This window comes from Cannabis sativa, chromosome 5, assembly GCF_029168945.1.
Source record: "Cannabis sativa cultivar Pink pepper isolate KNU-18-1 chromosome 5, ASM2916894v1, whole genome shotgun sequence".
NCBI classification, from domain to species: Eukaryota; Viridiplantae; Streptophyta; class Magnoliopsida; order Rosales; family Cannabaceae; genus Cannabis; species Cannabis sativa.
The window spans coordinates 14,539,952-14,554,169 of record NC_083605.1 but is presented as its reverse complement, the minus strand read 5'-3'; the positions used below and the strand labels follow the sequence as shown (position 1 = coordinate 14,554,169).

Sequence of the window (14,218 nt, the reverse complement as noted above, 5' to 3'; positions counted from 1 at the left end):
GCGGGAGAGACTTAAAATTTTAAATTCTGCACTTTAATTTCTGCATTTTAATTTTCTGTTTTAGTTTAGTTAAGGAATGGCAATAAGATTGACGATAGTTGTATACTGCTGATTAGTGTGATGTGATCTGAAACTGTAAAATAACTGTGTGCTTAATTTTGTTAACTCTTTGGATTAGTTCGGATGTTTAGAAACCTGTGTTTTTCTGCAAATACTCAATTTGTGAAAATTGTTATAATTGTTTTACTATGGTTTGTGGTAAGATTGACAGGATAGTTTAGAACTTGCATGTTTATTCTTTTGAGACGGAATCCTTGATAGTGTTCAATTGGAATATGACTTAGGCATTTGTTGGATAGTTTGAGCCTTTAAAGCCTACCATAATAATGTTTATCCCTAGTTAACCATTTTGAGCCTAAACCTGTTATGTTTTTCACCCATTGATCCGAAAAGAAAATTTTTTTCAACCATACTATTGATTTTTCTTCACCATTATATGTAGGATATCATAAGCTAAGTAATTAGTTTGGGGGAGGGAAATATTTAGTGTGGGAAAATAGTTAGAGGGAGAAGAACTTGTAAGATTGAGAAGAGAAAAAATGTGTAATTCAATGTCACTGAAAAAAAAATGAAATGATGATGAAATATGAATGATGAAAAAAAAAAACACAATACAAAGTAAGAATGTGTTTGAAAAAAAATTCAGTGATGTTGGGGAAATATTGGAGATATCTTCTCAATCTTGGAAAATTTGGGAACACAAGGGGGTTTTGAAAAAAGAAAAGTAAAAAGCTTGTGGGTTCTGTTTATGTGCTTATGATATCTTGAGCCAAAAAAATTGTCTTTTCCCTATCCTTGAATATCTGAGCCATACTACCTAGCCCTTGAAAAGACCTAATGATTCCAAAGAAAACTGTCAACATTAGTGGAGAAAGGTAAGCATGCAAGCCTATGAGTTATCGGGCTGTGGAACTGTTGGAAAGAGTAACACTTTTATAACAATGTTTCAAATTTGAAAATTTTTTTGCAGTTGTACATAGTGTTATTAATTGAGCATCCGAGTTACTTGTTAGAGTTAGTAGGATCAAAATTCTAGTTTATGCAAGGAAGAAAATAGAGCATGAGTCAGCAGCGTAGTAATTATCTGATAGCGTAGTTTGTTTTTTTTTTATCTTACTCGGGGGCGAGTAAGAATCTAGTTTGGGGGATTTTGTTAGGTTATAATTAGCATATGTTTCGAGTCTTTAAAGTTAGCATTATCTCGTCTATTAATGTCTTTTGGAGCAGTTTTACGCTTGATTTTCATTATTTCAGGTTCCCGGGGTGTTAAAGTTCAAATTCAGTTAAATGGCAAAAAACTAGGACAAACTTGGAAAAAATTGGAAAATTTGGCTCCAGGCGCGTCAGTAGTCGTGACCTCCAGAGAGCCAGGTCGCGACCCTTTTTCCTGGTCGCGACTCTGGTCACGACTTCGAGAATTGGCAGAAACTCGGTTTTTCGAGTTTTGCCTGTAGTCGCGACCAGCTTAAATGCTAGTTGCGACTTGGTACGGAAATCGCAGATTTGACCTAATTTTTGTTTTTTCTCAAATTGGAGGCACACTTCTCATCCCTATATAAGGAACACGACACTGAAGGTCAAAGCAAGCAGAAATAGACCTAAATAGTGGATGTAAGTGGAGAGGAAGCTATCTTGAAGACCCGGAGCGATATCACCTTCTAGTTTCTTTCTTTTACCCTTAATTTCTTCTTTATGTTTGTTTTTGTTTCTGAATTAATCATGGATGTTTTTAGAGTTATGTTGAACTAAATTTCCCAATAAGGGAGGATGATGAATGTTGTTTAAGTTTATGCCTAGTTAATAAATAATTGTCATTCCTTCATCTTATGTGTGAATACTATCTATATTTGTGTTTAATTTCATGTGAAAGCTTGATCACCTTTTACTTGTTTAATGATCTCAATTCGAAATCTGAAAAGTGAGAATTGAGAATGCTAAAATTTAGATAGTCTAGGTTTTGATGTAAAACGAAAGTATTTACATAGCCTCAGTGACGAATAGATTATTGCTTAATGCTGATTTTGTGTTGATTTAATTAAGAAGTTAATTAGAGAACATATTATTTAGAACCTAAAAGATCTAAAAAGAGTTAGGTTAATTTATAATCTGTCATTCACATTGAGATAAGGATATCAATTAGGTATTAACATTGGTAGCTTATCAACAGGATTCACCTCCCTAATCTCTCATCTTGATTAATCTTCGTTTATTTTCTCTTTAATTTTCTGAGTAATTTACTTTCAAATTGCAAATTTATTATTTTACCAAATAGAATCATAAGTATAGTTTAGTAGTACTTAATCCAATTCCCTGTGGTTCGACCTCACTTGCGTGAGATACTACTTGATTGTGTATACTTGCGTAATAAACATAAAATTCGTAACACCCATATAATGTTTTTTTAAGTTTTTTTTTTTCAAATTTACGGTTTGGGTTTCTAGAGTGGTTGCAGCGCTAGTTGCAATATGGGTTTTATACGATTTTTTGTTACAATAAAACTGTTTTGAAGTGTAAAAATGAAAAAGCCCCTATTAAATTTTATTGTATTTTTTATTAATTAAAATGAATATTTCTATATATATTTTATCACTATATTATTTATTTTTGTTTGCTATGTCATTTATGTGTACACCATCCGCATAAAATTTATGTATAATGAATAATACATATATTATTGCTAATAATATAAAAATAACTCAGTTAAAAAACACTGATCTCATAAACTAAATATATACCGTAATATTTTATTTATAATAAAAGATAATATTATTAGTATTTAAATTTATTTATTAATTCAAAAATTCTATTCAAATTAATATAATAGAAGGTAATGATTCAATCCTACCCTTTTTTAAAGTATCAACATTACTTTCATCAAGGGTAGTGAAATTCCAAGGGTAAAGACTGAAAACAAACACGGTAATGTTTCACATTTCTATTCCCTTGTTAGCATTAACCCATTCCAAACACCCCCTAAAGTATAACATTACATAAAAGGAAGGGAATTAAGCAACAAAACGTCTCCACGAAAACACTTTGATTGTCATCGGAAAAGAATCTCCACCTTCACAGGCTCACAGCGTCCACACAACAAAACGTTCACCACTGGACCAACAAGAATTGGTTCTCGGTGTAGACAGCAGCAACATGACTGTTCGATATTTGCCAAAATCAACTTAATAATTCTATCTAAGGACAGTCAAAACTCCGCCCAGACCACGAACATGACCTAATACGAACCACCGTCGGTTACCAAAAAACTTGGCCTGAAAACTTGATCCCCTTTGTTCTTTGCCGTGAAAAAGACCCAACCAACCCCACTCAAAGCCTCACCCAACCGGATCGAACGTCCAGAATCCAAACCACCTACCCATCTCCCTCCTCTGCGTGAGTTTCGAGCCGTTTACCTCCACATGGACCATAGTAATAATTGTTGGGTTTTATGCCCTAAATAAAACTCTTTACAATCTGATTAGTTATCAATATAAGAAATTTGAAGTGATTGATGTTTGCATGAATTCTACATGCTAATGGTTTAATATGTTTGATATGTTTATTACATTCATACACACAAAATCAGTTAAATCCAGATCATATGTTTATTCACAATTACAGTATCGTCAACACAGTGGAATGTGATTGTGATCATATGAATCAAAAGTTTTGGTCCCTGTTTAACACTACAAGAAAAGGGCTTTTTGCCGGCGCATTTCGTGACATGCGCCGGCAAAAGTTGTCGACACAAACAAATATATGGAATCCCAATTTTTTTGGCTTTACTTTTGCCGGCGCATATGTGCGCCAGCAAAACATATCTATACCGGCGATGTCAAGTTAAATGCACCGGTAAAACGTGAAAACATTAGGCGCGAGAATTTGCCGCCTTTGATTTCATTTTTGGGGCGCATTTATACTTTTACCGGCGCAAATGTGCGCCGGAAAAAGTAACAAAAAATATTGGAGGGAAAATTCCCGTGTGGGTTTTATGTGGTAGGTGGGGCCACTTTTGCCGGCACAATTATGCGCCGGAAAAAATGTTAAGTGAAACGCACGTTTTGCCTTAGGTCAGAATTAATTTTTTTTAATACTTTTACCGGCGCAATTGGATGCGCTGGTAAAAGGTGTGATATGTATCAGGGGCTACGAAGCCCCCTTTCTTCCCCTCCACTTCATTTTCTGCAAACAGCCACCCCCTCAGCCACCCCCTCTCCTTTTCTCTCTCAAGCCCACTCCCCTTCTCTCTTGTTTTCCCTCTCAATCTCTCTCAATCTTTGTAATTTCTCTCAAAATCTATCTCCCCCACTCAATCCCTCTAATTTCCCATTATTTTTTTCCCCAAATAAAAAATCCGACCACCACTCCGACGTCACCACCGGCGGCTGCACCACCGCACCACCACTGCCGTCCGCATCACCACACCGCCCAACGCACCATCTCAAGGTATTTTTAATTTTTTTTATTGATTAAATATTTAGATTTGTATATATGTGTATGTGTATGGTAGATATGTTTGTATATGTGTATGTGTATGTATGTATGTATGTATGTATATATATGTATGTGAGTGTATATACGTATATGTGTGTATGTGTATGTATGTATATTTGTGTATGTGTATGTATGTATGTAGGTATATATGTGTGTATGTGTATGTATTTATATATGTATGTATGTATGTATGTATGCATGAATATATGTATGTAAATATGTATGTGTATGTATGTATATATGAATGTATGTATGTATGTAAATATGTATGTATATATGTATGTAAATATATATATGTATATATGTATGTATGGGTGTGTATAAGTGTATGTGAGTTTATGTGTATGTGTATGTGTGTGTATGTGTATAAGTGGGTGTAGGTGAATAGCTATGTGTATGTGAGTGTATATACTAATATATGTCTGTATGTGTTGATATGTATTTAGGTATTAAATTTGGGCATTTTACAAAAATACTGGATTTGGGGTAATACTTTTCAATTTTACTGCCACACGGCAGAATTTACATTTATACTGTCCTCCCCCTTTTTTTTTCTTTTATACTGTCAATACCAAAACAAAAGTATGAGGCCTCCATCTTTGACAATCACAGGCATAACCACCACAACAACACCAGGATAACCGGAAAATAACCATTAATTCCGACAAGAATAAACAAAAGCAGTAAAATCGACGTCAATAAATAATCATGGCAAAACAACGGTAAAACAACACTAAAACAATCAAACAAAACAAAAGAAAAAAATGATTAAAAAAAACAAACAATCTGCTGCACAACCTCAACACCAGATGCAAAATCAACTATATTTGCAAGTCTATTCCTAGAAAATTATAATAAAAAAAACTACTAAAACAACACTGAAACAACACAAAAACAAATGAAGCAAATATAACTACTTAGAAAAATATAAAAGAAACACACACCTCAAAACTCTCTTGTGAGTGAGCTCGTCAAATGTATTTATAGGAGAACCAGAAGAAAAAAACCACAAAAATAGCCAAAGAGAACGAAGAAGAAATGTATTTATAGCCTCCATCTTCCACACTCACAGACAGAACCATCACAACAACACGAGAACACCCAGAAAAATACCTATTAATTCCAGCGAGATGGAGCAAGGGCAGTGAAATCGGCATCAAATAAATAAATCATGAAAAACAACAGTAAAACAATACTAAAACAAATAAAACAATAAAAAAAAATGATCAAAAATTAACTATGTTGTGCACATCCTCAATACTAAATGCACTATATTTGCAAGAAAGTTCTGGAAAATTAGAACAAAAAAAAAAAACACACTAACTCTTATATTTTCAAAAAAAAAACGTAACTAAGAACTTCAAAAAATTAAAAAAAAGAAGAAGAAAAGAAAAGAAGATGAAGAAGAAGAATTGAACATGAAAAAAAATAAAAATCATGAAAAACAACAGTAAAACAATACTAAAACAAATAAAACAATAAAAGAAAAAAATGATCAAAAATTAACTATGTTGTGCACATCCTCAATACTAAATGCACTATATTTGCAAGAAAGATCTGAAAAATTAGAACAGAAAAAAACCACACTAACTCTTATATTTTCAAAAAAAAACGTAACTAAGAACTTCAAAAAATTAAAAAAAGAAAAAAAAAATAAGAAAAGAAAAGAAGATGAAGAAGAAGAACTGAACATGAAAAAAAATAAAAAAGTTATATGTTGATGGAGAGAAATAGAGAGAACTTGAGGAAGTAGAGAGTGAAAAAAAATGAAGAAGATGATGAATAGTAAGAGAGAATAATGGAGAAGTGAGATTAAAGTGAAAAAAATGAGTTTGAAATATTTTAGGTGACATATTTTTATCATCAATTTCAATTAAAAAAATAATAAAAAAAAATATATGTCACTAAAGTGACAACACAAGTCACATCACACCTTTATACCTTTAAAATATAATATAATTTTAATTAAAAGAAAAATTTTTTTAAAAAAAAACCCCACTGCACACGTTTTTTAAGATTATAATATATATATATTTTATGTAAAGTTTGCAAAGGCAGTATACTGCCAAAAAAAAAAAAAAACAGTACAAAAGTAAATTTCACCGTGTGACAGTACAAACGAAAAAAAAATAGAAAAAACAGTAATGGGTGTAAATTTCTCTTAAATTTTTAATTTGATTTTACTTTTTTATGTAATTAGGTCCGTGTTCAACCGCTCGGGATTACCGCAAGCTGCCACAAGTTGTTATTTTTGCACTCGATTCAGGTATATTTTTTTGCTTTCACTTAGTACGTAGTAGTTTTTGATATTAGTTTATATGTATATGCATGTTAGTGAAGTATGTTCTGTGATAAAATTGACTGCTGTTGGATGGGTGGATTATTTTCTTGTTTATATATATTGTCTTGAAATATTTGTTTGTGTTGTTTATAGGTTTTGAAAATTTTGAGTTTACAATTTTTAAGCCGTTATGCTGCCGAAATTTTAGTAGGTAAAATGTGAAATTAATTAATTGTTTAAAAAAAATTAAGAATAACTTAATAAAGTAATTGTTGATAAAATAAAATAAATAAAGTAAAACATAAAATTGAAATTGGAACATGTAATTTAAAAATTTAGTGAAGTAATTTTATTTTAAAAAAAAAATATTTTCAATTTAAATAATAAATAATTAGAAAAATATTTCATTAAAAAAAATATTAAAAAATGTAATATATAAGTTAAAATGTAATAAAGTGGTATTAAATGTTTTTAAAAGTTAGTAATTTTAATGTAAATAATAAATGATTAAAAAATAATAAAAGTAAAAAATAATGTAATATATAATTTACTATATATTAAAATTTTTAAAAAGTTAGTAATTTTAATTTAAATAATAAATGATAAAAAAAATAATAAAAATAAAAAAAATGTAATGTATAAATTAGTATATATTATAATCTATAATAGGTAATCAATTATTTTTTATTTTAAAAAATTTTTAATCTTTAATTTAAATGAATAAATGTGAAAATTATAAATTACTACTTATTGTTTAATTTTAAAAAGTAAGTAAGTGATATTATTAACTTTAAAAAGGTGGTAATTTTTAAGTTAAAAAAAAAATAGAAAATTATAAATGAATATTTATTGTTAAATTGAAAATGTAAGCAAATGATATTTTGAAGATTAAAAAGTTTGTAATTTGTAATTTAAATAAATAAAATAAAAAATTATGAATTAACTTTTATAATAAAAAAAATTTAAATTTAATCAAGTGTTATTTATAAAATTTTAAAACTTTTATACTTATAATCTAAAAATAAAATAAAATAAAATTTTAAAGTAATTATATTTAGAATTTAATCAAGTTATCATAAAGTAAGTGTAACTATAAAGTAACTACAAATGAGCATAAGATATTAAAATAGCATAAAATTAAATTGTTTTTATCTTTTCTTCATCTCTTTGGTTATACACCAAAGATAGGATAGAACAATTGTATTTGTATTATCACATAGTGATAATTTAATTTTTTTTTCAATTTTACACATGCACGAAATACCTTAGACCCGTTTGGAGAGGCTGAGTCAGTAAGGACTCTTAAATACGCTTCTCCGAATTATCCAGGACTGTTTGTCCGCATGGATAGTTTGGGCTTGTTTTATACTTATAGTATGATCTATTGCTTATTTGATTATTTCATTAGTAGATATTTTGGTACAACGTCTTCTTACACGTTCTTGTAAGTCGGCAAACTTAATTACTACAAGTTTGCTAACTTATAAGAACTGTGGTGTCTTCTTAGAAATTTTTACAGAAATGAAATAATCTTAAGAGCATAGATTGCACTATATGTATATTACAAACCTGAATGGGATAGGTTCTTTACCCTTTTAGTAATGGAGTGAGAAGGTGGATTAGGACACTTGCACATTTTTTTGTTTGTTTTTAAATTGTTTTTGTTAAATACTTCGTAGTGGAAGATGCCTGCCAACCAAAGTTGGATGAAAGCGCACCGGCGCTCTGCAGAGTTTCGAAGTGGCGTTGACGAGTAGCAACGAACCACGTGAACGCTGACGGATTAGCTCGATGCCCATGCATGCGGTGTTTGAATGTGAATTTTCACACACCTGCAACTATAAGGGTTCATTTATTTCTCAGCGGGATCCAACCTTCGTACAACCCCTGGTATTTCCACGGGGAGACTTTCTCTCAGCCCGCAGTTGAACTTCCTGAAAATGACGAAGAGGAAATGGCAGATGTGTTGGCGGACATGTTAAGAGGGGACCCTGGGTTTGACGAATCTGCTAACACTACTGATTCTTTCAATGAACCCCCTATCAACGACCACAACAAGTTCGATGACTTGTTTAAGGAGATGGAGGCTGAGTTATATCCAGGTTGCAAAAAATCAGCCCTTAATGCACTGGTAAAGCTTATGCACTGCAAGGTTTTGAATAGGTGGAGCAACCACTCTTTCGATATGTTGCTGTCCATCTTGATTGATCTATTTCCAGAGGGGACAAAATTACCGAAGTCGCATTATGAGTCGAAGATGCGATTGCGCAGTCTAGGTTTGGGTTACGACTCAATAGATGTGTGCAAGTATAATTGTGCTATTTTCTGGAAGGAGAATGAGAAGAAGGAGTTTTGCCCTGTATGTGGCGAATCACGATTGGTGAAAAGAAAGGGTAAGGGGAAAAAAGTTCCTCACAAAGTTATGCGTTACTTCCCACTCACACCTAGGCTGAAACGATTATATTGCTCAAGACACACTGTGGAGGATATGCAGTGGCATTACTCGCAGAGACCAAAAGAAGACGGTGTGCTTAGGTATCCTGCGGATGCTGAAGAATGGAAGCAGTTTGACCGCCTTCATCCGTCTTTTGCTGTTGAACCTAGAAATGTCAGACTGGGATTGGCGACTGACGGTTTTAATCCATTTGGCAACATTAGCAACTCTTACAGCCTGTGGCCAGTTATTTGTGTCCCATATAATTTGCCACCGTGGAAGTGTATGAGTTCTGAATCGTTGTTGTTGACCTTATTAATTCCAGGTCCATCATCTCCTGGGAAAGACATAGATGTATTCATGAGACCATTAATTGATGAACTGAAACAGTTGTGGGAGACGGGTGTTGAAACCCGAGATGCCTACAACGGAACTGTGTTTTCAATGCGTGCGGCAGTGTTGTGGACAATAAATGACTTTCCTGCTTATGCTCTAATGTCTGGTTGGAGCACAAAAGGGTATATGGCGTGTCCCACTTGCAATGAACATACTCCTTCCATTGGCCTAAATAGTAAGATTGGATATGTTGGCCACAGACACTTTCTCGAAATGAGTGATCTGAGAAGGAGAAGCAAAAAGTACAATGGTAAGCCTGAGAAGAGAGCAACACCTCCTGTATTGACGGGAAATAATATTTTATCTCAGTTAGACGGAATTCCATTGACTTTGCCTGGAAAACACAAACAGTTCGGGGGTGTGAAACGGAAGCGTTCTAATGAAGAGCTCAATTGGTCTAAAAAAAGTATTTTTTTTGAGCTTGAGTACTGGAAGTCAAAGTCCTTACGACATAATCTTGATGTAATGCACATTGAGAAAAATGTGTGTGATAGCTTAGTAGGTACTCTTCTAAGTATCGACGGGAAGTCAAAGGATACCGACAAGGCGAGAATGGATTTGCAAGACTTGCAAATACGACGAGAGTTGTGGTTGTATGAAGACCGGAATGGGAAGTGGAAGAAGCCTCCAGCTAGTTACACACTTAGTGTTCAAGAACGGATTGAATTTGCAGACTTCATAAAGTCTGTACGATTTCCTGACGGTTTTGCAGCAAACTTAGACAAAAATGTCAATTTGGATACGGGCAAGATTTCCGGGCTCAAATCACATGATTGTCATGTGTTGTTACAACGTTTACTACCGGCAGGTATCCGTAAGTTCTTGAAAAAAGAAATCTGGGACACAATCATTGAGCTGTGTGTGTATTTCAAACAATTATGCTCAAGAACACTTCATGTTTTGGATTTAGAAAAAATGCAAACAAATATTCTAACTATTTTGTGCAAGTTAGAAACACTTTTTCCACCGGCCTTCTTCGACATAATGGTTCACGTAGTTATGCATCTCCCTAAAGAAGCTATACTAGGTGGACCAGTGCAGTACAGGTGGATGTATCCCATTGAGCGCTCAATGTCTGTGTACAAGCAATATGTCAGGAATCGTGCCCGTCCGGAAGGCTCTATTGCTGAATCTTTTGTGGTTAATGAGGCATTAACCTTTTGCTCAATGTACTTTCGGGAAGTGGAAACTCGATTCAACCGTCCTGACCGGAACAATGACATTGTCCAAAACATGCCAACTCGACAATTTTCTGTATTCAAGCATGTTGGCCGACCCCTCGGTATGAGGACAGTCGACACCTTACCCATGCAAAGCAAGCGTAAGGCGGAGTGGTACATTTTGAACAATTGCACAGAGGTTGAACCGTATATCAAGTAAGTATAAATTCCATAAACACAAAATAGCGGATGTCGACTTCATCTAAAAAATTCTTAACTTACTAAGTGCATTATATTATATAGTGAGCACAAGGAGTTGCTTCAAGCAAGGGGTGTAGGCAATATTGAGACAAAGTTAGCAGACTGAGTTCCCTGAATGGTTCAAAACTCAAGTAAGCCTTGTTGCCTCTCAATACTCTTAATCTTGTTCTCAATACCTGTTCAACTTTTCTTAATTTAATATTTTCCCTGATATGTAGATTAATGAACTACGGTTGAGCAACCAGGGTGCAGTGTCAGATGAGTTGTATGCTATCGCTAACCCAGCGAATACAACAATTTATTTTTATCCAGGGTGCATAGTGAACGGTATTAAATTTTTGGTCAAGGAAAGGGATGATAACCGCAAAACACAGAATAGCGGTGTCATGGTCCCCGGTGAAGATGGACAAAATTTTTACAGCACACTTGAAAAAATTATGGAGTTCACTTATTTGAAAGATTGCAGTGTTCTCTTATTTTTTTTGTAAGTGGTTTGACACTAACGGGAGTAGAATGGATAGTGACGGTGTTATTACTAGCATCTGCGTCAACCGACAGTGGTACCAAAATGAACCGTTCATACTTGCATCTCAAGCAAAATTGATCTACTACATTCCTGATTTAAAGAACGGTAAAGACTGGCTGATTGTAAATGAGTACATACCGCGCAATGTTTGGGACTTCCCGGACACGGATGGGGAGACACCCTTTGTACAGGAAAACAATTCAACTGAAACCGAGTTCGTTGTTCAACTTCCACAGTTGGATGATGTTGACTATGTTCGCCATGATGTCGACCCAACTGAAGTTGCAAACATCCATCGTGTGAATTCATAGCCTCAACAATTAGATGATTTCATTGTCGATGATGACAACGAGGGTCTAAATACCGAAGAAGACAACTCCTTAGAATTAGAGAGTGACAGTGATGATAATGCTGTATATGTAACTGATGATGAGGATGATGAATTGTAATTGAGATAGTGTTTTAAATAAAATAAAAATTACAACCCTTCTTCTTTAATATATTTGCAATATGTTAGTTTATTTTAAATAAACAATATGGTTGTATATGTAGTATGTCTACACCAGGTGGCAGCAGTTCGAAAAAGAAAGGCGTCAGAGGTAAATACAAGGGCAAGAATGTTGAGGAGGAGCTCTCCAAAACACAATCTGCCAAGTTACCGATTGAGGTGCACGCAGAGACTGGCATCCCCGTAGGCAAAAACGGGAAAAAATTCAACAATATGGCCAAATGGATGACTCGGATGTCTATCCCCATTAATAAATTCAAATGGGAAGATGTCAGTAGAGCTGACATCAACGCACTCTAGGATAGACTTGAGGTATGCCTTAATAATTTTTTTAATTTCTAAATTACTATACTCTTATTAAATTGTAATTAATGTATTAATGTATAACTTTTTGCAGACCAAGTTTGTCCTCCCACGAGATAACCCTACATTCGTAGACTACGGTGAGTACGAGATGTCAAAGGGTTTACGTGAATGGAGGGCAGACTGCAAGAAGAAGTGGATACAAAACATTCAGGAGCTTGGACAGGAGAGGGCCGACATGTCACCTCCTGAGGGAGTAGCTCAAGAGGTGTGGAGTGACTGCATCGCTTATTGGAGCACAGACAAACAAAAGGTATATTTATTAAAATTTCTAATTTTGGTAATGTTTAATTTATATAGTCAACAATAAATAATTAATTGTTAGAAAAATTATTAATTTCAGGCGAGAGCAGCGAAAAATAAAGAAAGTCGGGGTAAGATGAAATTTCTAGGAGGCTGGGGCTCCAAGCCTATTGTTTCACATGTTGTCGAGGGGGTAAGTTTATATTTAACTATCATTAATTTAAATTTTTCTAGTAAAATAACAATACTAATATATTTTCTCTTGAAAATAGGCTAACCCCGACATAGGAGAACTGCCAACTGCGGTGGAAACTTTTCAAAAGTTTCACCACAAAGGCAACGATTGGCGCAACGAGTTCGCGCAACAAGCTTACGTAAGTTTACGTTTTAATTCAATTTTTATTTATTTTTTTCAATTTATTTTGTGTTAAAATTAACCATTTAACTTTTTTCTTTAATTGTTTTAGGAGCAAATGGTTGAAATAGCGGCAACTCAACCAGCACCCACTGAAGATGCGCCCGAAGAGCCTGCTGTCGATCCTACACAGTACCCCCGAGACTTACCTGTTATGACGCAAGTACTTGGGGAACGATCTCGGCATCTTAGAGGCTTTGGCCATCTCCCCAGACTGAAGGGAGTTGGGGCCAAAAGAGCACCTGCCACGCATCCTTCAGCCCAACCGACTGTTACAATGGAACAGTACGAGGCTTCACAGAAAAAAGTGGAGGAAGCGGAGCAGACAACTCAACATACGAGGCAGCAGTATGAGACACAACAACTCTACCTCAGACGATTTCAAGATCAGTTTGAGTATCTTTCTCGAGCTGTGCCAGGTTTAAACTTGCCTCCCATGGATCTTCCACCATTGCCCACTCGTGGTGCTGGATCGTCGGCTGCTGCTGGTGCTAGATCGTCATCGCAGCCTCCCGAGACTCAGAGAAACAACGATGACGACATTACCCGCCTATAGAACTGTATTTTTTTTATTATCCGGTTCGAACATTTAACATTTTGTTTATATACTAATTTTAGTAGTAATTAATGTTGGTTTATCTTTTAATGTAAATTATGTTGGTTTATTTTGTTAATATAATATTATAATTATTTAAAAAAATTTAATTAATTATATTTAATTAATTAATATTATAATTAATTAAATATAATTAATTAAATTTTTTTAAAAATAAAATTTAATACTTTTGCCGGCGCAATAGTGCGCAGGTAAAAAGTGGAAAAAACTATTGGCGCCAATCTTACTGTTGGCGCCAATCTTACTGTTGGCGCCAATAATTTCATCAGTGTTATTGGATTTACACTAATGTGATAATCAGCGATGATGTATACTTACACTTGGAGTAAGTGTTATGTTCTTTCCAGGACATTAGTAAAGTATACTAGTTTCGAATGTATGGAGTATACATTGGACTGGACCGATATTGCAACTAACTTAAGATATTACAAACTTACCGTTATACATATCTTTCCAAGTCAATATCA

The 14,218-nt window shown here is 34.0% G+C and overlaps 1 protein-coding gene across 1 annotated transcript; it reads left to right on the top strand.

Annotated features, from left to right (window-relative positions):
* The first annotated feature begins 8,630 nt into the window (after positions 1-8,630).
* LOC133038178 (uncharacterized) lies at positions 8,631-11,039 on the top strand. The gene has a single exon (XM_061116260.1). The coding sequence runs from the start codon at positions 8,631-8,633 to the stop codon at positions 11,037-11,039; it is 2,409 nt and encodes an 802-aa protein (XP_060972243.1).
* The last annotated feature ends 3,179 nt before the right edge of the window (positions 11,040-14,218 follow it).

Bases quoted from the DNA above. Each gene is read 5' to 3' on its own strand.
- LOC133038178 (XM_061116260.1), top strand. From the start codon at position 8,631: ATGCGGTGTTTGAATGTGAATTTTCACACACCTGCAACTATAAGGGTT.